This window comes from Camelus ferus, chromosome 32 (assembly GCF_009834535.1).
Source record: "Camelus ferus isolate YT-003-E chromosome 32, BCGSAC_Cfer_1.0, whole genome shotgun sequence".
NCBI classification, from domain to species: domain Eukaryota; kingdom Metazoa; phylum Chordata; class Mammalia; order Artiodactyla; family Camelidae; genus Camelus; species Camelus ferus.
The window spans coordinates 7,532,462-7,557,281 of NC_045727.1; the positions used below are offsets into that span (position 1 = coordinate 7,532,462).

At 50.2% G+C, this 24,820-nt stretch overlaps 1 protein-coding gene across 1 annotated transcript in view; it reads left to right on the forward strand.

The window, feature by feature from the left end:
* Window positions 1-15,386, forward strand: part of KSR2 (kinase suppressor of ras 2) — a 376,779-nt gene extending 361,393 nt beyond the window's left edge. The window contains exon 20 of the mRNA XM_032471653.1: window positions 1,883-15,386. Within this exon, the coding sequence (XP_032327544.1) occupies window positions 1,883-1,889 (7 nt within the window). The 3' untranslated portion in view covers window positions 1,890-15,386. The remainder of the gene's footprint in view (window positions 1-1,882) is intronic.
* Window positions 15,387-24,820: the final 9,434 nt, after the last annotated feature.

Below are 24,820 nucleotides of genomic sequence, written 5' to 3' on the forward strand. Positions count from 1 at the left end.
TCACCTGGGACTTTGTTAAAATGCAGATTCTCATTCTGTATGTCCGGGGTGGGGCCCAAGATCTTGCATTTCCAACAAACTCCAAGGTGATGTTGAAGCTACTGGTCCGCGGACCACCCTTTGGACCTGTGCTGTCCAATAACAGCCACTCACTACATGTGGCTATTGAACACTCAGAATGGGGTGAGTTTTGATGGAGTGTGCCATGAGGGTAAAACCGACCCCAAATTTTGAAGACGTAGGAGAAAGTAAAGAATGTAGTTTGTTACATGACATACGCAGAATTGGTCACGTGTTGAAATTGTAATGTTTGAGATATAATGGGTTAAGTAAAATATGCTATTAAGATTAATTTCACCCTTTTTTTACTTTTTAAAATAAGACTAGAAAATTTACAATTATGTGACCTGCACAGTTATTTCTTAAAAAAAAAAAAACAGTTTTGTTGCGATATGGTTCACATAGCATGTATTTCTCCCAGTTAAAATATTCAACCCAGTGGGTTTGGGTATATTATATTATTTTTTAAATTGTGGTAGAAAATATATATATATATGTGTGTGTGTGTGTGTGTGTATATATATATATATGAAACAAAATTTGCCATTTTAGGTGTACAGTTCAGCGGTATCAATTTCATTTGCAGTGTTGTACACCCATCACCACTATTTCGCTCCGAACAGAAACTCTAACCCTTAAACAATCATTCCCTCATCCTGCCTCCCCCTAACCCGTAAACTCTCATTTACATTCTCCATGAATTTGCCTGCTCTGGATATTGCGTACAAGTGGAATACAATATTGTCCTTTTGTCTGGTTTCTTTTACTCAGCATGGTGTTTTCAAGGTTCATCCACATTGTGGCGTATATTAGAACGTCATTTGGTCTGTTTGTACCTTTTGGCTATTGTGAATAATGCTGTTGTGAACATTGGTGCGTAAGCGTCCGTTTGAGTCCCTGCTTCCAATTCTGTTGTGTTGCATTGTATATGTGTTGCACAGCGCTGGTCGAGATCACCATGGCAACCACCACCAAGATCGCCATCATCTGGGTACCACTTATTAAACGCATGTGTGATAGGTGCTATATCAAGCATTCTGTCTGAATTATCTCACTGAATCCTCAGAGCCTCCTAGGAGGTAGTCTGGTGCCCCTCAAGGAGGTACTGTCTCTGTTTTACTTATGAGAAAACCAAGGCACAGAGAGGTTAGGTGCCTATTCACAGGTCACACAGCTAGTAAGAAGCAGTATTGGAACCCAGGTTGGTCTGGACCCTAAATCCATGATCCTGACCCTTCCACTCTGCCACCTTCTAGGCACAGATTACCTGTGCACCTTCTGGGTCTGTATCCAAAATCGTCCTGGGAGAGTGGACACAAACTTCTGCCCCTGACCGCTGGCTCAACAGTAGTCAGCAAAGCCTCTACTCATAACTGGAGTGTCTGGTGTGGGTCTGGTCTCACCTCCTTTTCCTGAATCTCCATCCCTCACCAAACATTCTCAGCAACTCCACATGGTATGTGGGCTGGTGTTCCAGCAACACATGGCCTCAACCCAGCCACACCTGGTGACCACCCCTAGTCCAGAGGCTACATACGCCAGTGAGAAGAGCCTGCTGCTTCCTGGCTGTGCACCACTGGGCAAAGCACTTACCCTCTCTGAGCCTCAGTTTTCTCATCTGTATAAAGGGTATAATGAGATCAGGTATGTGCGTCACTTGGCACGGAGTCTGACACGTAGTAGGACCTCTGCCTTTTCTTGCGGAGGACAGGAGCAGTTCATCTCAAGCCTCCTGCCTTCCGAGAGGGCGCTGATTCACAAAGATGGCACTGTCTCATCCATGTGACCTCTTGCCACTCTCTCCCTTCTTTCCCCACTCCAGGCTGTGACCGCTGGACAAGGGGACAGCACTTAGCTGCCTCAGCTCCCACGCCACCTCTCCTCCCCTGCTCTGCCCTCTGCCAGCTCAGGAGGCCAGAGGCTCACCATCAGCGGGTACCGACCCCGGCCGGCCTGGGAGCACTGCACGACTGAGCCCGGCGGCTTCCCCGCAGCCCAGGCCCGTGCCCGTTTGCTCGGGCAGGGTGGGGGATCCCCGAGCTAGGACTTCACAGGACCGGCCAGGGAGATGCGGCATTGATCAGTGAGGCCCAGGGGGATGGTGCAGAGAAGAGAACACGGGCTGGATGCGGAGCCCCTGGGCTGCGAGACCAGGGCAGGAGGCCCACGCGGGCGGGCTCGCCGGAACGGTCTGTGTGTCCGTGTGTGTCTACGTGCGCGACACCATCTGCTCTCAATTCCCCTTGACAAGTAGGAGTCAGGCTGCCCCAGCCCTGGAGCTGAGTGCCCTCAGCTGTTTCGGTGTCTGTGTGGTGGGTTCCAGCTACGCTCTCTGGGAAGATGGGACAGGGATACAGAGCCAGGCGCCCACATGGTGGAGGTTATGGGCCCGGGATCTGGGCGGGGCACTCAGCTGTCCCTTTGTAAACATCTGATCTCAGAGGCCCCAACCCATGCCTATCAAGGTCTGGGCACTTTGTGTGTTGCTCCAAAGTGCATGTCTCTTGCATCCTGGGTCACTCCAGGGTACGCTTTGCCGTCTCCGCCGCTTCTCCTGTTCTGTGACAGCCTCGTCCCTACCTGCTTTGCTGCCCAGCCTCCCCCCAGCCATTTGGAAAGCACAGTGATGGCCAAGATGACTTCTGGGGGCTCCTTGCAGCTCACCTTCGTCCATGACACCCCCCGAAGTCTGAGCCTTGAGAACTGGGGCTCTGGGAGGGGGAAGTTCTAGGACATTCTTTTTCCCTCCCTCTGCTCTGGCACTTACACCAGCTAAGTTTGTCCACCACAGTGACAGATACGGGTCATTAGGTTCTGTGTGTGTTGGGTTACATGGCGTGTGCACAGCATCCTGTTTGCAAATGATCCCCTGCCCCCGCTGCTGCATCCTTAAAAAGTCCTACTGGGTAGGCGAGGTGGGAGGCCGTTTGTTGGGGTTCTGCATTCTCGGCTCCAGCCAGTGCTGAGTCCCAGAGTGGCTTCCCCCTTTGACGTCTGAACACGCTCAGTGCCCCTGCCTTCCATCCCTCCCCACCGGGGCCAGCTGCTTTTTCTGACCACACTGGGGTCAAGTGTTCCACGTCAAGGTCTCTGGGAGCAAGTCGGTGCAGAGTGATGGCGGGAGCCTCAGTCTTTATGTTCCTTACTGTTTAAGAGAATGTCTTACATCTCCAAGACCCTGGACCCCCTTCACCTGACCTAGCATCAGAGGGAAATCTGTCCCCCAGCAGGGCACAAGCAGGATAGCTGGGCTTCTGGCAGGATGCCCAGGGCCAGCCCCCAGTCCTGCTGCACTTCCTGGGCACTGCCCAGCTCGGTTTCTTCCGGCCACTATCTTATCTCAATATCTTGCTCCCAGAGAGGGGACCTTAGACTTTAAAAACCCTACCTGGGCTCAGACTCACCATCCAACCCGAGATACGGGGATCTCCCCTGCTTTACGTGGGCCCCAGACTGGGTCACACTCTGGGGGCCAAGCCTGCTTCCGGATTGGGAAAAATGATGAGACCGGGCATGCTTCCCAAGACCCTGGCCACGGGGGATCCCTGTGTCCCCCAGAGGGCCTCCCTGAATACCTTCCCCATGCTCCCACCTGCTGGGGACCAGAGACTCCAGGCCCTCGCATAGGCCTTTCCTAAACATTCCTCTTCCCTTGGTGCCTGTAACTGTGGCTCTCAGCCCATCGTTGTGCATCCTGGAGGCATTTGCACAGGTTGGCAGGAGCCCCAGCTGCTCTGATGTTGCTGCAGGCAGCTCTTGTCCGCGGCTGGCTCCCTATCCAGGCAGGTCACCCAGCAGACCAGCCCCAGGCCCAGGCTTGGGCCTCTGGAGGGTCTTGCCTCTCTGGAGTCCAACGGACTTCTCGGGTCCACGGACCCCAGTCTGTCATGGACCTCAGTGCGGGGGAAGGAGCAGCCAAGGGCAGCTCCCTGAAGCTGAAATGCCACCCAGGACTGCAGCCTACTACCCCGGGCTTCTGTCGTTTCCAGAATTAACTAACATGGCCACTCAGAGCCTTTGGCAAAGCCCAGCCGCGTCTCCACAGGCTGATTTTTCCATTTGTTCACAAGCACCAACTTGAGGTTAAGAACGGGGCCTGAGGGAGCCAGGGAGAAACCTCCGCTTTGCCTGCGCCCTTGGAGTTTCTCTGCTTTTCAGAACGGGGCTCCTTGGGTCCATCCCTGGGTCCCACATCCCTTGCGCTTGCCTTCTCCCTCCGCCCACGTGGTCACTTTGCTCCGGCCTTCCTTGCCTTCCTCCGTCTCCGCGCTCACCAGCCCAGCCCCTCCCTCTCACCCTCCTCCGGCTCCACCCCCCAGAACTGTTTAGAAGCCAGCTTTCATTTGCAGACGTTTCAATCCAGGAAGAGCCAAACCCTCGCTTTCCACTGCTGACCTCCATCCTGTTCACTGAAGTCTGGGAATGAGGTCATGTTCATTAACTTGTTGCAAGTGGGGAAAAAAAGGTGGTGTGTGTATTTGCATGGGAATCGCCAGGCCCACCTGGGACTCGTTCTGTAGAATCCACACAGCACAGATCGTGTGTGCACATGTGCCTGATCGCAGCTGCATGCGGGCGCCCGGCATCCAACAGCGAGTCCTTTGTGTCTCTGCCTTGCTTTCGGCAAACCCTCCCATACCTAGGCTTCCCAAGTGGACCAGTCCGCAGGGTGGAGATTCCACCAGGAAGCCTTGACCTTGTCTTCTTTGAAGGGCATGTGGATTTGCACACTGAATTCCACCCAATTCTCCCTGCCTACAGGTCTTTCATAAAACAGGGGTCTCCTGGCAGGAGGACCCCCTCCCTTGGCCTTGTAAGGGAGCATTCCTACATGTCACCGTCCCCAGAGCGAAGCTGGAAACTCAGAGTCACCACTTAATCCTGTTTTGTCCTGATTTTCCTTTTGCTGGTCAGAGAGAAGCCTCTTGTCTTGCTGTGAAGCCCTCTTCCTCCTCGTTTATTTCTACCTTGGGTTCTTTGTCAATAGAAATTCTGGATTGGTCTCTGGAGACTAGACTCCAGTATCTGGGAAGCCCTGTTCTGTCCTCCGTCCACCACCCACCCCGCATACACACATCCCACCCCCACTCCTCCCTTCCTACGGTTCTTGTCCCCGCCTGTGACTGATCATCTGAGGAACAGGAAGTGGTAAACACTTAGGCCCCTTCTATGTTTAAAAATCTAGACTTTACAGTTGGCAAATTATGCCTCCGTGGGCTGTATCCAGCCCACCAAATGGTTTTTTAGTCTTTCACTGGGGAAAAAAGCAGAAGATTTCATGATACATGAAAACTCTATGAAATTCAAATATCAATGTCAATAAACAAATTTTATTGGGACTCAGCCGCCCCCACTCCTTTACATATGGACCACACATTTGTACTGTGACAGAGATGACTGCCCATAACAGAGACAGGATGACCCTGAAACACGAAGGTGTTTACAGTCTGGCTTTGACAGAAAGCTTGCCAACCTCTGATCTAGGGGACCTGTCGAAGGAAGGAAAAACCAGTTTACACATGGCTCCCAGAGGAGGCAGGAACCAGGGGTGGGAGGTACAGGGGCCAGGAACGTGTTCCAGGAGGGGAAGAGCTTTCTAAGAGCTCACCCTGAGCTGCAGTGGGCTGCCTCGTGAGGTAGGGAGCCCCCCGTCCTGGGAGCGGTGCGGGCAGACATCAGGACCACTTGGCGTGCAGCGCTGCGGAGGTTGGGAGGGCTCCCTGCTTCCGTCTCGTCTGCTCGGGCTGCCTCAGCGAAATACCACAGTGCAGGGGACTTCAGCCACAGAAATGTGTTTTCTCACAGCTCTGGAGCCTGGAAGTCCAAGACCAAGGTGTCGGCAAGGTTGGTTCCTTCTGAGGCCCCCTCTCCTGGGCTTGTAGGCAGCCAACTTCTTACCATGTCTTCACATGACCTTGACTCTGGGCCCCCACATCCCTGGTGTGTGTCTCTCTTACAAGCACACTAGTTATGTTGCATTAGGGCCCTGTTCTTATAACCTAATTTAACCTTAATTAGCTCTTTAAAGGCCCTGTCTCCAAATACTGGCACATTGGAGGTTAAGGCTTCCACATATGAACTGTGTGGGCGGGCGGTGGGCAGCACAGTTCAGTCCCATAGCAAGGACTGTTGAGAATTCTAGGGCCCTGATTTTAGGGGCTTTCAGGGCAAGAGTCCCATCCCTGGCTTTCTTTCCCATGCTTGTTCTCAGCCTTGAGTCCCTAGACCTGCTCTTCCTATCCTCGTCGCTTGTCAGCCTTTGCTTCGCTGACCCATCCCCTGAGGGCTTATATCAGATATGCCAGCAGTCAGCTCAAGGCCCCCATCCCTGTCTGTACAAGTCCGCTAGGGCAGGGCTGTCACAAAGTGCCACAAACAATAGGGGTCGATGCTCTCACAGTTCTGAAGTCTAGAATCGAGATGTCAGCAGGGCCACCGTCCCACTGAAACCCATGACGGAGTCCTTCCTGGCCACCTCTGAACTTCCGGTGGTTTTCTGGCCATCCTTGGCCTTTCTTGGCTTGTGGCCACCTCTGTCCAATCTCTGCCTCCATCATCACTCAGCCTTCTCCTTGGCTCTGTCTTCATATGGCCATGTGCTTATAAAGACACCAGTTCCGTGGAATTAGGTGTCCCTTCTGCTCAAGTTCAACTGTATCTTAACCAGTTACCTCTGCAGTGACCCTGTTTCCAAATAAGGTCACATTCTGAGGCACTGGAGGTTAGGACTTCAACATGTCTTTGGAAGTAGGGGGCACAATTCAACCCCTAAAATCCTGAGGAGCTTTGTCTCGTCCCTTGGCTGGTCACCTTGGTTCCTCCATGGCAGACCCCCTGAGAGGTAGATTCCCCAGCACGTCTGGGCCACGAGGGTCACTTTACTCAGACCTGCCCCCTGACCGGCACCTCCATCACTGGGGTCCAGCAGTCTCAGATTTCATCTCCCTGGGTGAGGGTGGACAGCCCACCTGTGGTGTGGAATGTGCTTCAGCCCCGTCTGAAGGGGCTCGTGGCATGATGCTTGCTTTTATTTTTATTCTCCGTCAGCGGCAAAGGAACAGATCTTGGTGAGCTGCGCGTTTGCTGTGGAGTGAGGGAGCCATGAGCAGACCCATGTGGACACGCTCACTGGCCCCCAGCCTCACCTTAGCCCGCCATCCCAGCCCTCCCCTGCACACCGCTGTAAGGGAATAATCCTGACCTCTGAGGGGTACAAAAGGCAGCAGGTGTCAGCCTGGACCTGGAATGTGGGAACCTAGGGTCCTGACAGTTTGTGTTCTTCCTGGATCTCCCGATGGCATGTCACGGCAGCCCCGCTCCTCTCCAGTCCCTGCTCCTGACTATTACCCTAAACCCCTGACCCTGCTCTCGGAGCCCTGACGTCCATGCCTGCTCTCTGTTAACCAGCAGGGGCAGAACATTGGTGGGAGATCTCCAGTCCCCCCGACTTCCTCGACTTATCTATGCGCCAGCACCTAGCATAGTGCCTGGCACGTAGTAGGTCCTCGACAAACACTTGCAGAATGTGGGGGTGGGGGTTGCTGGGTCAGAGCGAGGCCCTGGCACAGGGGTCAGAGGTCCTTCCCTGCAGCCGGCGGGCTCTACTCGCAGGTCCAGGCAGTATGGGATTCCCTGAGTTGTGAATCCCAAGTCACTCCAAACGAATTTGCCAGATTGAATGGTCGTGACTCAGAGAGAGACCCCTTGGGGCAGGTGTCCCAGGGGACCCAGGCCCTGGGAGGCAGAGAATGACCCATCTAACAGCCTCTCATCACTATGTGCGAGGGTAGCCGAGTCCTCGTGGAGTACAGTCCTAGGAAGTAGGTACCATTATCCCCATTTCATGGGTAGAGAAACTGGGATATAGACGTAAACCAGCCTGTGAAGTGAGAGAGCCAACATTTTAAACATGATTCTTTGGACTCATTCGTTCCCAGGAACCCACCCCCACCCTGGTGAGTGGTCTCTGCCCAGCTGCCCGTCGGGATGTTGCCATCCCCGCCTCTGATGTCATCTGTAGCTCAGAACCATGGGGCTGAGATGGCTCCTTTCTCCCTATTGAGGGCTGGGCTGGAGGAGATGGGCTTTGCCTGGAGCGCGCCTGATCTGGGTTGACCCAGTTTACCAAGTGGGTCTCATAGACCTTTAATTCCATGGCAGACTAGATGGACATTGCATTTTTGGAAGGGTTCTGGGACAAATACGCATTGGAAATGCTTAGGCAGAACAAGATTGAACTCAGTTCTTGATTGCAGGACTTAGCAGAGCTTTCAAGACGCTACCTGTAGTTAAATCTCTAAAAAGCTGACAGCAGGCTGCTCTTTCCAAGCTTTTCTAGGCTGGTTTCTGCATCCCCAACAAGGTCATCATCTATGAATTCAACTTGACATCTTGCACAGTATTCTGAGAGCAAGTGCCAGGGTACCAGCCCACAGAAAAGACCCACCGGCATTTACCAAACACCTGTTAGGAGTCCAGAAAGGTAGATTGGCCTCATCCAGCCCTACCTCCCCTGGAGGCTGGCGCTGTGGACCATGAACCTTGAGGCTGAACAAGATGCGCTGGGCAGAGAGAGTGGGGAGGCGGTAACCACTGGCCACCAGCTGCTCCTGATTTTCCATTCAGTGCTGTTAGTAAAAGCTAAGCCCGCAAAACCTGAACCTTGCCCCTACCATCCCACATTCCTTACCTAGGCCTGCTGATGGAAGACACCAGTTCCCTGCATGAGGACAGTGGTTCTATGCACAGGAATGGACACTGCCAAGGAAAATTGTGGTTAAGCATGTCTTGTAATGGAGGGGGCAAATGCAAATGTGCTGTGTGTTAGTGACTTCCTCAGCACACCATGGTTTGGAGACCAGTGTGGCAATGCTAGAGGACATCATGCCTTCAGAGGGGCCAGCTAGAACTTGATCTGATTTTTTGTCTTTGGCCAGGTCATTGCAGTGAAGATCTAGAATGATCTACATCTAGAAGATCTAGAAGGATGATCTAGTCCAAGGAGTGCAATAATGTAACATTCCTACCACCACTGCCCCCTATTGTACTCTTGGCAGACATTGCCAATCAATCACAGCACGCCTTCCCGCTGAGCACAGATGCAACCTCAGGGCATCAGAGTTGCCACTTGATGTGGACACGAGTAGCCAGCCTGATCTCATGCCTCCCCTCCTTTCACAAAAGAAAGAAACTGGGCCCAGAGAAAGGAAGGTAAACTCTCCCAAACTAGGTCCCTTAGAGGCAGAGTTAGGTTTAGAACAAAGGCCTCAGAAACTTCCAAAAGCATAGTCATTTGAAGTCTTGGCTGTAGCTGGTGGACGGTCCCTAAGGGCCCTGGAGAATTTTATTTTCAGTCCGGGAACTTGGAAAATGCAGAAAGAAAACTTCTGTCCTTAAGACCTTGCGTGTGATCCTATTTGGTAATGCGCTTGCTGGGAGGGAAATCATTTATCTTCCAGAGAATGGCTTCCCCTCAAGGCCATCCTTAGCCTCGCACCAGCTGGGGTCCGAGGCCCGGGGAACTTGAGGAAATATGGTGTATATGCGTGTGGGAGTGGGAGGGCTGTTTTTTACTTGAGGCACTTTGTAGAAGTTTCTGTGGTTCAGTCTGGGCATCTATGAAGGTAAGGAATGTTGCCTATAGAGAGGCGGAAAAGAAAACTGGCTCCAGGTGCTTTCTGGTTTCTTCCCTGCGTGGAAGGCTCAAAATCAAGTTTTCACCTGGGTAAAATTCCCTGGGGTCCTAGTGGACCACCAGCTCTACTCCTGAGCTCTTGAAATGCCTCTAATAACCAGTTTGGTGGCAGAGAGTACTTTCTGTCTGCTGCCTCTTCCTTTCCTCCTTCCCCTCATCCTTCACCACCACCACCTCCTGCCAGATAACATCTCCCCTGGACTCTGAGCTGAGGAGAAAGTTACACAATAGTAGAGATGAAAAATCGCTACCATGTATTTAGCTTAAATTAGCTCAGAAGCATGGCTCCCTCCCTCTATTGAGCGGGCAGCCATTGTTTATGCCAACGTGCTATTTGCATCATGCCTTCTTAGATTTGAAAGTCTACTGATAAAAAATAAATCTTAGGTTTTCTTTTCCACCACTTAAGAAAAAACAAAAGACAAAAAAACAAACAAAAAAAACCACCAGCTTGGCTAGCTCTTCTAGTTTAAAAATACCCTGACCTCCATCGCCCAGAGTGAGAATTTTGGAAAGACTGATGCCAGGATAGCAGGGAAAAAACCACAGCAAAGAAGCCTGTTTGGAAGTGGTGAGCAGTGGGCTGGTCAGGGTGGAAGGGGCCTTTGCATCCTCACACAGATGCTGACAGCCCAGTCAGTTTGGTGTGAGATTGTGTCTTCATCAGCCGTGTATTCGATGAATTATTTATCGAGCATCTACTACATTCTTAGAGCTCCGGGCATTCAGTGATGAGCTAACATCTCCCCATTCTGAAGCTTAGAGCCCAGAGGAGGAGATAGACAAGAAGCTGGCCAATCACAAGATATAAATTATGACGGACATAGCCCTGTGGCAGGAAAACCAGTGGGGGGACCAGTAACCTGAGATGGGGGGACAGGGGAAGGGGAGACTACTGTGGAGGGAGCACTTGGCGGAGGACTTTCTGAGGAGGTGACATTGCAGTTGCGGTCTAAAGAGATGGAGGGAGGGAGGGACGATCATTCTAGTCAGGGTCCTGTGTTAGTGGCGGGGAGGGGCATCCTGTGCCTGTAGGATGTTGAGCAGCATTCCTGGCCTCCACTCTCTAGATGCCTGTAACACCGCCCCCTTCCTGCCACCCCTGAGATGTGACGACCAAACCTGTCTCCAGGCATTGCAGATGTCCCCTGGGGGATAGAATCACCCTCCATTGGAAACCACCATTCCAAGCAGAGGAAACACAAAACACAAAGACCCCTCAGAGAAGACAGTCTTGGTGTGGCCAGGGCACAGCAGGGGGCCAGAATGGATGAGTGGGCTGGGGCTGGAGGCTGGGGAGCATCTCAAAGGTCTTCTGACGGCACCAGGAAAGCACTGGGAGCTTTTAAGGGATACAGTGTCACCATCTGATTGGTTTGAGCCAAGGTACAAGGTCTTGAGTACGCTGTCTGCCGGCCACATCACTACGACCCAAATCCAGCCTCCTGCCATCTGCAGCCTTTCATGAAAGAAAAAGGAAATCAGATGAAGGAAATGGGAAAACTCAAGGAGGGGGCTTCTTGAGTCACCATGGCAAGGAAATAGGTTTTTAAAGCAATATTTAGCATCTTCAGTGGTTGGAAGGTGGCCTAGGGGAGGAGAAAGTTGACTTGCCCATCACCACCTGCATGAACAAGACAAAGTCTGAAATCCCAGCTCCTGAGGTGGGAAGTGCCCCACAGGTCACCCACCCGATGCCTGGCTCCCCCTGCCACATCCGCCCCCGTGCCTTCCGTGTTAGCCCACTCCATCCTCTTACAGAAGCACATCTTCTTGAACTGAAATCTTAGCACTTGCATCAGACAGTCCCAGGGCTGCTCTCGGGGGCTGCTCAGAGAAGTCCCCTCTGTCTTTCCCAGGAAGGAGGGTCCCCAGATCTCCCAGGGGCTCTCCCACCCTCCTTCCACTCCCTAGTTAACTCTGGAGAAGAGAGTCAGAGGTGCTGAGTCTGGTGGGAATGAAGCAATAAAACAGACAGTATGGACAAGAGGTGGCCGTCCAACCCCATCCCATGTGGCTGACTTGGGGCTGGAGGTGAGTGTGGGCAGGCTCGGTAGGTCCCACGGCTCCACCCCTACACATGGACCCCCGGGGTCCAGTGGGCTCAGGACTGGGGAGTGGGGCAGTGGGGCATCCCAAAGGACTGGGGCTGGGAAAGTTGAGAATTGGAGATACTCAGCCAAGCACCTTCCAAGAAGGATCCTGAGTCGACCTCTCCCCATCCCAGCCCCGCCGGGGTTGGGGCAGCGGCAGCTTACGTGCATCCTGGACAGTTAATGCAATGCATTGGTCCTCCAGGACTGCAGCCATTTTCCTGTTTATTTTGTGTCTATGCTGCTACTACTGCTAAAATGGGTAAATGGGTACGTGTGAACTCGTGTAAGTTCAAGTTAACTGCTATGTAGCTACAGTGTAGACAATAGGCTACCCCCACCCCCGACCCTGGCCCACTCGCCCTCCTGGCCAGCCTCCCGTGGAGCGCCGCGCAGCCCCCCTGCATATCCTGGGCCTCCGGCTGGGCGGTGCCTGGCTGGGTCGGGCCAGGCCCGAGCACAACTGAGATCCCAGAAGTCTTTTCTCAGCTCCTCCCTCCTCTTTTCCATCAGTCTGCCCTCCGTGGAGGCCCCAGTGCTCCCTACCCCAGGGGATGCTGGAGATTGTTCTTTCTCTTCCTCCACGCACACATCCCAGCCTCGCTGGCGGGAATAAATCCTCTGAAATCTCCAAGCCTTGGAGCAGAAAGGCCGGAAGCTCAGACAGTGTCAGGCTTAGTGTCACCCGGCTTTTTCTGACTCCCCCTTCCAAGCTGTCATCCAGTTAGTAGTCTTTACTCCCCATGGGCTCCCACTTCCCACAGGAGTTCCATCCATGTCATGGTCCTCTAGGACCTCTGTAGTTCCTACTTTCTGGCCCATTGGTGGATCTAAAATGCCTCCAGCTGAGCAGCTGAAGGATGCTAAGAAAGTCTTCCCTGTATTTCAAAAGCTTGTGTCCCCAGTTGCATTGGCTACACCCCGAACAGAGCTCAGCATGAAGCAACACTTATCTCTTCAGTCCCCAAGAGTTTATCTCATGTATTCATTCAGTGAAGCACAGCAAGTGCTTCCTATGCTCCTGGGGAAAAAATGAGGAAGAGAAGTTGTCCCTGCCTTCAGGAAGCCTGAGTCCAGAGGACGAGATAGAGAAGTATAGGGGTCCTGAGGCCCTGAAGGATGCCCCAGCTCTGACAAGGGCTCTCAAAGAACTCTTCTCAGAGGAGGGGACTTCTGAACCTTGTCTTGAGATTTGAGTCAAATGGGAGTGGGTGGCAGGGAACAGTGTGCCAGGTGGAAGGAACAGCCCATGTGGAGGCTCAGAGGCAAGATCATGATTTATTGAAAACCTGCCCCTAGGCACTAGCTCTGTCCTCCCCTGCTTTCCCCTAACCTGATCCTGAACTCTGGGGAACTCCATCCCTGAACAGAAGATACCCTGGCTCAGAGGTGGAAACCTCAATTTCTCCCCTCATCATACCTGGCCCAAACTATTGGCCTTTTCCTGGGGAAGAAGATTTCTTAGGTGGGTTTTGTGCTTGCTGAATCAGGCCAGTACTTAGGCTGCCTTAGACTCTCTCTGCATCTCTCTCTCTCTCTCTCGGGCCCTGTCACGGCCTGCCTCTGCACAATGTCTCTGTTTCCTGGTGCCCACATTGGGTCCTTATCCATGGATATCACTTCTACAGATGGATTGGCCATCAGCCCTTTTCTCTAAGGCATTTTTCCTCCTTGTCTTTGCTTCTGCTTCACTGTCCCCCTACCTCCTCTTGCGACGTGTGTCTCTGATCTCTCTGAGGCCCATACATCTTCCTTCGGCCGTCTCACTATGGCCTCTTTCCTAGAGAGTTTATGTCACCCTATTTTTAAGCCACTGGAGCGCTGAGGTCAAGGACATGCATGAACATGGAAATTTATTGATGGAAAGACCCTGCTGTAAGGATCTCCAACTAAACATGACAGGTGTGATGGGCGAAAGACTGATTTGTTACAGAGTGGCTGAAGAAGACCTAGGGGTCTTAGTGGGCCACAGGCCAAGTCTGCAATGCAGCCTAAAGTGTGAGAGAAAACATATGAACCCTCTTGGTGGGATAGTGTGTGCTGTTGTCCCTTTAAATACATGTCAGGGCTTGGAAACATAGCATCTTTGCTGACTACAGGACTCCCCGTGTGTGTGTGTGTGTGTGTGTGTGTGTGTGTGTGTGTGTGTGTGTGTGTGTCTGCTGTAAATTGGCAGGGCTCGTTCACCTGCTTCATTGTGACTCTACATGTATTTCTCAAGCCACACTGTCTTGTGAATAATGACCTTAACATCAATTTCTCAGCGCCAGCAGTTCCTCCAAAGCATTCCTTGGATTTTCTTAGCTTCATGAAGCCCACTAGTACTTCGTCTGTCCCTAACCCTCAAGGTAATTGGAGGGGGTTAATGAAATAATGAATGTCAATAGTGTCACACAATTTTTGGCACACTGTAGGTGCTCAGTAAATGTGGTTTCTCTTCTCAGTGACCCAACTGAAACCCCCAGGAATTCCACCTTGAAGATGTTCCTGAAAAAATGGAGGACTAGAATAGAGAGGTAGTGGGTGTTACCCATCTTCTTAGATGCTGGTGCCCTGATGGACATGGGGAGGGATGCCCAAATCTCATAAGGACACCCCCCCCCAGCTGCTGTGGGGATCAGCATCCACAGAGCAGAGGCTCAACCTTAAGGATCTGGGAGCCTCTGGCAAGACCTGTCCCCTCCAAGGGTGCCAAGACAGAGGCCAAGGGCATTCACTGGGGCCAGGTGAGTCTGGTCACGCCAGGTGAGTCTGGTCTCACCAGGTGAGTGCCGTCGCCCACGGCTGGGTCAGGCTGAGAACATCTCACTTGAGCGGTCAAGTCCCACCCCATGCCTCTCATTTCTGTGTCCCTGAGCTTTGATTTTGCCCTGGGGTCCACTCCACACACTTACCGCATGATTTATTCGGTTGATTACTCTCAAAGTTATTGACCTTAGGAAAATTCTCAGTTGTAAAAAAAAAAAAAAAAAGGCTTTCTTGGTGTAAATTATGCTGTTACTTTTTTCTATACACAAAGTATATATACCTATAAATATTATACATATATATATTATATATATATATATAAAGACTAATTCTTGTACAGACCGACATGGACCAATGGCCCATATTGTTTTCTCCATGTTTGTACTGACTGTCACAGAATGAGTTCATGTAGGAAGTTGGTTTCATGTTTTCCTGTTGGGGCCACTTCTTTCCTTTCCTTTCTATCTCTGTCTGTCTTGGTCTCTGTCTGTCTGTCTCTCTCATTGCCAATGTCTCATTGCTGGGAAAGAACAGTCGATCCAGATGCCATCCAAGAGAGGAAGGCCAGATGGATGGAGGGTCCACTGTGTATATTTGTACAGAATCATTTATAAAGTTTTCTACACTTCTCAAAAAAGTATTTCTAACTTGGGCTGTTGGACAGGTTGTGAGCCTCTGAGCCGGCAAGCCTATTGTTTCTTGTGTTTAGTGCAATGTTTAGTGAGAATCCAATGTCTGAATTATTTATGCCAATAAAGAATTTGAGAACTACTGCATCGCACTGCCGCCAACACAGGTCTGAATTCTGTTGTTGTCTGTTGTAGAGAAGGAATTTTGAGAGGTGACATCAGCCAGTGTATCAGTCAGCTGTCGCCACAAGAATGCCATGTAACAAATATCCCCCAAACTCCATGGGTGACAACAACTAGGACTTATGTTTCTGGGTCTGTAGATCTAAGCTGGCTTAATTCAAGGTCTTCTTTAAGCTTCAGGTCAAGTTCATGTCTGCTCCACACATCTCCCTGTTTCAGGACCCAAGCTGAAGAAGCTCCCTGGGGCATGCTCTGCCTATGGCAGATCAGCAGAACAGAAGCACCAAGCCAAACTGCAGGAACACATTCAAGGCATCTTCTCAAGCCACATCCACTAACATTCCAGGAGCCCAAGCATGTCACATGACCCAGCATTTCAGTGGAAGGGGCTGTAAACTCCACCCAGGGTGGGAGGGGGAGGGAAGTGAATGTTTGCCGAACAGTAATGCAAACTATCATAACCCAGAAAGTACTAAGCGTTGTCTTTTTAATCCCCATAAGCGCTGAATTCCCTTTGACAGGTGAGGAAGGATGCGGAGGGATGACATAACTGGCCTGACCCAAGGTGAGAACCAAACGCTCACACTGTCCCAGGTACACACGTGGCAGGACGGGCTCCTCTGTACCAAGGATTACTAAAGCCGACTTTACAAAGTGCTTTTATGAAACAAGACCATTTCTCATCCAGAAAACCAGCCAGTGAGGCAGGGACTATTCAACTCATTCAAAGCAGAAGGCACGAGAGCCGGAGAAACAAGCTACAGGGTGACTCTGACTCGAATTCCCAGCTGCCTCCCTGGAGACCGCGCTGCAGAAGAAGAGCTGGCCTCGTCTGTCCCCGTAAGTTCCTCCCAGCGCGTACTTCAGGATCAAGAGCGCAATGGTGGACCTCGAGTCAGATTCTAGCTCTACCACATGCAAGCTGTGTGGCCTTGGGCTGGTCGCTTAGCTTCTCTGAGCCTCCATGTCCCTATCTGTAAAACAGGCATAGTTATTGTACCTCTAGCCCCTACTTCCCAGTATTGTGGGGCTTCTGTGGCCTAACATAAGTCCTTGGAGCAGTGCCAGCCTCTAGTAAATGCTCTACAGAATTAGTTAGTTAATTGCTAGCGTTAGTTTTGTTACTTATCCGGCCGTGGTGTGGGGCCAGCCCTAGTGACTAAAAAGAAAGCTCCACCCTGAGTTTCTGCACCCCAGAAGTCCCCGTCTCTGCTGGGAACTGACCCAGGTCCCAGCCCACCCCCACTGTCTCACTCAGAAAGCACACCTGGTAGCTAACACTCTAAACTTGCCAACCTACCTTCACAGCGTGATTTCTTCCCTCTCATCACAATCAAATGGGATGGGTGGTATGAATTGCCCCACTTTACAGGTGGGGAAACTGAGGTTCCAAGAAGTGAAAGTCTCCTACAGCATCTGAATTTCAGTCCTGGCTCTGTTCCTTAGACTAGCCATGTCCATTCTCAGAGCTCAGTTTCTTTAACTATAAAATTGGGCTAATAATGGCTCACACTCCAGAGATTTGTGAGCAGGATTACAAGCAGGTAAAATACTTAACCCACTTCCTGGCATAAACAACCAATTAACATTAGATATTTTAAGCCCATATCTGACATTTAGCCCTGGGATAGTGTTGACATGGGAGAAAGTGTGAGACAGACCAGAAACTTCCATCCCCACCTCTCCGATTTCAAGCAGAAGAGAACAGGACACAGTCTTCCCTGGGGCCTGGAACTAATTGATTGTCTCGGTTCTGGCTTGTGGTCCTCTGTGGCCACAGGGCCACCATCAATCAGGCACAGCAGGTGTTGAGCTGAGCAAGGGAGACCTTGCAAGTCATCGGAACTGAACAGCTCATTAACCTCCGTGCACAGGCTGCAGGGAAAGTGCCTGGGAGCAAGAAACAAGCACAGGAGAAGTCACCCTGCTGCCCCAGTGGCAGGGACAAGGCCTCTCAAATCCTTCTGGCCTCTGGGATCCTCCTCAGCTTTGCCCAAATTGAGACCCTCTAGAGCCCATCCTCATCTCCCATCTCCCATCAGCCTATTCCCAGGCACAAAGCTAAGAAGGTGACATTTGCCATCTCGCTTAACCCTCATCATGGTCCAATGAAGCAAATACTCCTTTGTCTCCATTATACAGAGGAAGCAACTGAGGCTCAGAGAGGTTAAGTGACTTGCTCAAAGTTACCCAGTGATAAGTGTAGAGCCAGGAGTCACACCCAGACCATTTGAATCTGGGGCCCATGCTCTGAACTGCAGTGCTGGCCAGCCTCCAGGGAAGACAGATTGCAAGGAATTCAGGCGATTGCAACAAATCAATGGTCCTCAACCAGGGGTAATGTTGCCTTCAGAGGACATTTGGCAGTTTCCCACTGAAGGATGCTATTGGCTTCTAATGGCTAGAGGCTCAACACCCCAGACTGCACAGGACAGTCCCCGCTACAACGAAGAATTGTCGGTCCAAATGTCAATGGTGCCAAGGTTAAGAAACCGTGCTATGGAAATTGCTAAGTACAGGGCAGCAAGGGGAACCCCGGCCAGGTTTACAGGGAGGAGCATTGAGAAAACTTTCCTAGAAGAAGAAAGACCAAACTAGGAAAGCGATTCATCTCCTTTGATGTTACAGATGTGGCAAGAGAAGTTATGTGAGTTGCTGAAGGATGGACTCAAGTAATAGCCACCACAAGTCTTCTCTGTGGCAGGCAGCATGCCAGGGGTGCCACCAGTTCATGCAGTTAACATTCATTCATGCATCGCCTTCTCAATCACGGCCCTCGGAGGTAGGAGCTATTACTTCCATTTTGTAGTTGGGGAAACGGAGGCTCAGAGAGGTGACTTGTGCTCAAGGTTACACAGCTAGAAAGGGGCTCAGCTGACGTTGGAACCCAGGTCTCCTATCATTTGCATGGCCACACTCTCAGACCGACACACCAAAGGCTCTCGTCTCAGGGAGTCTGGTGCCCCCAGCAGTTCTGCCTCAGCCCGGAGCATCTTGTATACATTAGCAGGTGGGTCACCCAGGGTATGAGTTTCAGTCCTGCCCATCAACTCCAGAGCAGCTCCACGCATGACTTTGGGGAAGTCATTTCAGCTCTTAGAACCTCCACTTGCTCATCTGTAAAGTGGAGATCATAAGAGTATTTCTTTCCTGACACTGTTGTGAGTACTCAATGATGTGATGTAAAATACTTACAGTGTTTAGCACAGAGTCAGCCCTCCGTGCATGTTTCGGTTTGGTTGGGTCTTGTTGAGGGCTTCAAATACCAGATAAGGTTCGGGGACTCGGCCTGACAGGTGGTGGGAGTTTGGGGGTCACCTGGTCAGTTGATGTGAAGTGGTCAGACATGTGGATCCCACAGAGCACTGAGGTGTTTCCCTCCCTCCTGAAATGAGTCCTGGGATAAAGCTGCCCTCTGGGCCTGTCCTTCATCTTCCAAGAGGCTCCCAGAGGCCCAGGCAGGACAGTGTTGGGGGGAAGTGGGTGTGGCCTGGGCAGGTGGCTCGAGCTCCAGGTAGGGGTGGGGCTGGCAAAGGAGGGACTCTGACCCCAGGCTCAGACTATCTTCTCATAGGCCTCTGGGTTCCCCACCCCCAAGCCCCTACCTTACCTTCCAGGAGCTGACCTCTGTGTGCTCACATGTACACTCACACACTCACACCCACGTGCACGCTTTCAGAAAGCCCAAATTCCCACTGCTCACTCACCCTCCTCCTCACACAACCCCTTCCGTCTGGTTGGGGCTGGGGACCTGCAGGCCAAGTAAGGCCTCTCCAAGTAAAACATCTACATTTGTGTTTCTAAAACATGCCTGAAGCTTTGTCTGAACAATCCAGAATTATAGCTCCTGGGGCTGGGCTGCCGGTTCTGGGGTTGAAGGCAGGCAGCCTGGAACTCACCTTGATCTAGCTTTACCTGATGGCATAAATGTATGTCCCTGCCCTTCCAAGGGCTCAACATTAACACAGCATTTGACAATTGGGTCATTGTTTTCCCTGCACCGCTTATACCCAGGAAAACTCTCCTGGGGGTGTACATACATGTGAAATGCCATCTCAGCCGGTAACAAGGCGAACAAGGGTAAACACATTCTGAGGCACTGAGAACAGTGGTTTTAGCCAGTGCCCAGAGTTTTCCTGAAATATGTCCATGACAGGCTAGTGAGTGTGCACTGGGTGAAACTAAATTAGGTGTTGTTCCTTTGCTGTAGGACTTGACAGTGCCTTTAAGCTCATGTACCTCATAAACTCTCCCAGAGGAGGCTAGAGTATGTAGGTTTCCCAAACTACTTGGCCCCAGAAGTCTTTGTTCACTGTATCTTAGAAGATTCACATTCCATGGGATGCTTTGAGAAATGTTGCTCTCAGCCATAGGAAAAATACAAAGTATATTCTTGGACCTTTTACAGACCATGTAGACCAAGAGTCTGTGTTTCCTGGACCATTAAATGAAAACGGAAAAAATAATTTAGGGAAACTGATATACTATCTCAGCTTTTTATTTTGTTTTGTCAAAAAAACAAAGCAAAATCCAAACAAGATCTCGCCAATGTACTATCACCATTGTTTTATAAAAGAAAGACTAGAAATTAGGGCAGCTGTAATTTGGGAAATAAAAATTAAAATAGCCTTATATTTTTCTCATTTCTCCAGACCCAGTAAACACTCTGACATGGACCAGCATGAGTCTGTGTACAAGTGTTTGGGGGCCACCTGCTTGGTGTTGAAAGTCCCCAGCTCTGGAGTGTGATGCTGGGGCTCTGAACCCCGGCTCCTCCACTCACTGACCTTGGGCCCCGCAGAGCTGCCAGTATGTGTGCCCCTCCCCCTCCTCTGTGTGCTTTTGCTTCTAACAGCAGCACCTGTGGTCTTAGAAGGACCATCCTCCAGCTGCCGGAGCCCTTCTTGCATCTCCCCCACCCACCCCCGCCCAGCGCGGCTGTGAACCATGACTGGCTGGCGCAGAAGTACCAACCCAGGCAGCGCTTTTGCCTTGAAAGAGGACGACCCCCGAGGTGTACCTGGCACTCCAGAGCACCCCGGCAGGATCAGGCTCCTTGCCTGCCTTCTCCCCCGACCCCGACCCTTACCCACCTCTACCGGGAACACGCCCTTAATAAATGGCTTGCAGATGGCTCCTTAGGGTCTGCTTCTGGGAGAACCTTATGTCACTCTCTGAGCCTCAGTTTCCTCAGGCGTCATACAGGGATGATACTGGCAGCCCCCTGCTGAGAATGGTGAGCCTAGCTCATACTTCAGGAAGGGCGGACGCTTGGCATTGCTCTTAGGTTGTTATTGGAACCTGTGTGTTTGGGGATTGTAGCAGCTCTCTCCAGCCCACCAACCCAAGAGGTCAGTCTCATATAAGAGAGACCGGCTTTGAGTCACAGTGCACCTGTGATCTCCCTGCCTGGACACCATAGACCCAGCACCTAACTCCCTGGCCCCCTTTCCCTGCCAGGACGTACCCCCGCAACAGGGGCTCAAGTTTGACGCTCTGGCTTGAAATCCCCCCAGCACTGGGCTCCTTCCCCTCTGCCTGTTCATCCAGAAAGAACGGAGCTTCAACACCTCGAACCAAGCCTCTGAGGATTTCAATTTATTTGATTGTTTCCTCTTTTTTAATACCTGACTCCATTCCAGCAGCCTGACTACAGGGCTCGGCTTGGGGGGAAAGGGTGGGGAGCAGGATTGTCATTTTCTGGTCCAGCACCATCTTGAGTCTTTGCTCTACGTGACATTTTCCAATCCCAATGACATTTTTTGAAAAAGGAAAATTAGATCCCACTCAAAGGATGATGGCTAGAAGTTCTTCAAGTAAAAGGAACTTGCTAATACCACCTTGACGAGGAGGCGGATGTGAAACACAGCTGAGTAACGTCCCCTGGACACTGAACTGGGGGCAGACATGGATTGACCAGCATCACTCACTGAGGCCAGGCTTGCAATTGCTTTATTACATATTAAATTAACCCCTTAAGGCTGATTTAGTTTTTCACTTGCAACATACTTGAAATGTTGTGTAGCTCCATTGCCAGTTTCTGTATCTTGAAGTAAAATTTTGGATCAAAGGACTTAATGTTACTTTTCATTACAGCAAGAGGTTGGCAACCTACAGCCCCCATACCCCATCTGACCTGGGATTTTTGCACAGCACTAGAGATAAGATGATTCTTGTTTTTTTAAAGGGTCGAAAAACAACAGAAGATTCTGTGACATATGACAATTATATGGAATTCAAATTTAGTGTCCATAAATAACGTTTTATGGGAACATTGACATTAGCAACACCCATGATACGGTCTGTGAAGCCAAAACACTATCCTTTACAGAAGTAGCTGGCTCCTGCATTAAATTGTCAGCACTCTCTAGGGAAGGAGGAGACAGGTCTGTTCAGGATGGGGCAGTGAGAAGACATCAGCCCACACTGGATCAGGTGAGGAAGAAAGTTCTTTCCCAAATGTAAGGGTCCTCCTATTCTGGCTGGCCCCCTCCCCGCTCCAGGTGACTGTCCATATCCCAGCAGTCCTTTCTGCTCCATGACTGTGTCATTAGACTCCACCCACCCATAGCTGATTGGTTTAGGGCTAGACATCTGACCCAGACTGGGCCAATCAGATGTCCTTTCCTGGGAATTTAGAATTCTGAACTGGGGCTTGTGGGGAGGGATTGGGTAGTATTAGGAGCTACGTCTGTGACTCAGAGAAGGTTCAAGAATTTCTGCTGCTGACATCTCCAGAGCAAACTTGGTTTCTTCATTTCTTTGTATTCCTTGGATTCTCCAGATGCTTTGCATTCTAATCGGTTCTTCCCATTTCCTCCTCTTTTCCCTCAAATTTAGAATTGTTTTTGTCGCTTGCAAACCAAACAAACCTGAAGTCCTGGTCTCTAGCCCAGGCCTCTGTTCATTATTCATGTGATACAATGTCAGGTCTTAATGTCATTTCTTCTTGCAAAGGGGTAACACAAAGCATCCAGAGCCAAAAGGATGAAGACAGTGACCCTCTAAGTAAGTTAGAAAGACCTGAGCAGAGAAAAGATGACAGGTCTTATTTTTAAACATAAAAACATTATACAAACCAAAGTCCATTTCATTAACAGTGTCCTTACACTAATATTTTATAAGTTGTTAAACCTATTGGTGGCCCCATTTTTTCATCATCACCAAATGGTGATATGACATAACCTTGTGAAATTAATGTCAATGTTAGTACAAAAAAAATTGATGCAAAATGACTGAGAAACTCCGGAAACATAAGGAGTTGCACAAGGGAATGGTACCCTACAGTGGAAAAAAGAGCAAGGGCTTCACAGTCAGCCAGACTTGCAGTCGAATCCCAGCTCTGTTGCTGTGTGACCTTTGGGCAGGTGCTTAACCTGTCTGAGCCTCAGTTTCACCATTCATATAATAGAGGCAATACGAGTCTCTATGCCTTAGAGGATTAAATGATGTAATACAGGTTAAAACATTTAGCACCATGTCAGGTACACAGTAAGCCCTCAGTAGCTCATAGCTACCATTGCTAATTTTATGATAGATCACCCAGAGAAAGGTCAATGCTGTGTCAAGGTAAGAGGCAGCCTCCATCCCCATTTCCCACAGCTGAAACAATCCTGTGGCCTCCACCTTCCCCCGCCCCCACCTCAAGTCTGCGCTGCCTGGTTCTATCCATCCTTCCCTTTCTTTCTCACCTTCCCATCAAAGGTTAACTTCCAAGATGCAGGGCTTTTGCTGGAATGAGCTTGCAGCCTCCCAGCACGTCTTTTCTGAGAGTGGAGGTTTTCAGTGCCCTCTGCATCCCAGGAAACTGTAGCGGGGTATCGGCATTTCAAAGAGCCCCACCCACTCCCCTTAGATGCTTCTTTCCCTGGCTTTGGGGCCGTTTCCTCATACCCACTATCAGTACCCCGAATACTCTAGAGGGACCTCCCCAAGCTATCTTTATAGACCCTCCAGCCTGATGAACTAGGCACCAGGCGGTGAAGGCCTGCTCTGGGCCAGGGGTTTTATACTTAATCCCCCAATACCGCTCGGAAGCTACGCTGTCTGATACAGTAGCCACTAGCTATGAGTGGTTATTTAAATTTAAAATTAGTTAGAAGGGATAGACGGGATTTCAAAATTGTAGAATAGATAAACAAGATTATACTGTATAGCAAAGGGAAATATACACAAGATCTTATGGTAGCTCACAGAGAAAAAAATGTGACAATGAATATATATATGTTCATGTATAACTGAAAAATTGTGCTCTACACTGGAATTTGACACAACATTATAAAATGATTATAAATCAATAAAAAAATCATTCTCAAAAAAAATTTTAATTAGTTAAAATTAAATAAAATTTGAAAATCAATTTCTCCCTCATACCAGCCACATTGCACAGGCTTGCTAGCACCATGTGGGTAACGGGTTACCACCTCAGCACCCTCGTGGCCATGATGGCAGAACATGCTACCGAGCAGTGCTGCAGCAGATGAAACCCATCACCCCCACTTTCCAGATAAGGAAGCTAAGGCTTGGGAGTCATGCCGCTGTGTGGTCAAGCCAGGATTGACACTGGGCCTCTGATTCCAAACCACCAGACCGCACCACGGCTCCTACAAGTGCCCTGCACTGGGCTGGGCTCCAAGGACAGAAAGACAGATGAACTTGGAGGCCAGAGAGATGAGTCATGAAAAACTGACAGGACCACGTGGCAACCCGGAATCTGTGGGCTCAGGGACACCTCTCTTGTTGAGCTGAGAATATCCTACCTCCTGTCTTCATTCCCTCAATCAACAAAACTTTCCGGAATGGCATTGCCCAAAACAGAAGCCACAGGCTATGTGTGGTTATTAAGCCCTTGAAATGCAATGAGTCTGAGTTGAAATGTATGTGTAAAATACACACTGGATTTCTAAGATGTTTAAAAAAAGAAACAGAAAGAATGTAAACTATCTCCTTAATAATTTTTGATAATGATTATATACTGACATGATCATTTTCAACTAGATTGAGTTAAAAATCCATTACCATAATTAATTTCACCTGTTTCTTTTCACCTTTTTAATGTGGCTTCTGGAAAACTTAACGATTAGGTCTGCGGTTTGCAGTGTCTTTCTCCAGGCTATTGCTGCTCGAAAGGCCTACTGGGTGCCAGTCCCTGTAGAACCAGAAGAGAATTTGGCTCCAGGCTGACAGCAGATGCCTGTGGGAGCCCAGACGAGGGACATGCTGCTCTGAACTTCGTCTCTGCAGCCGGTACCCAGGCTCTGAGTATCCACCAGCCCTGACTTCACAGAAGGATGCTGGGAAGCTGCATATCCAGGGCTGGGGACATAGATCTGGGTTTGTAAGCAAGTGATTTTCTATACTAATATATAACAGTAATCTTTTCTATTTCCTCAGTCGTAAAATTGAAATAATAA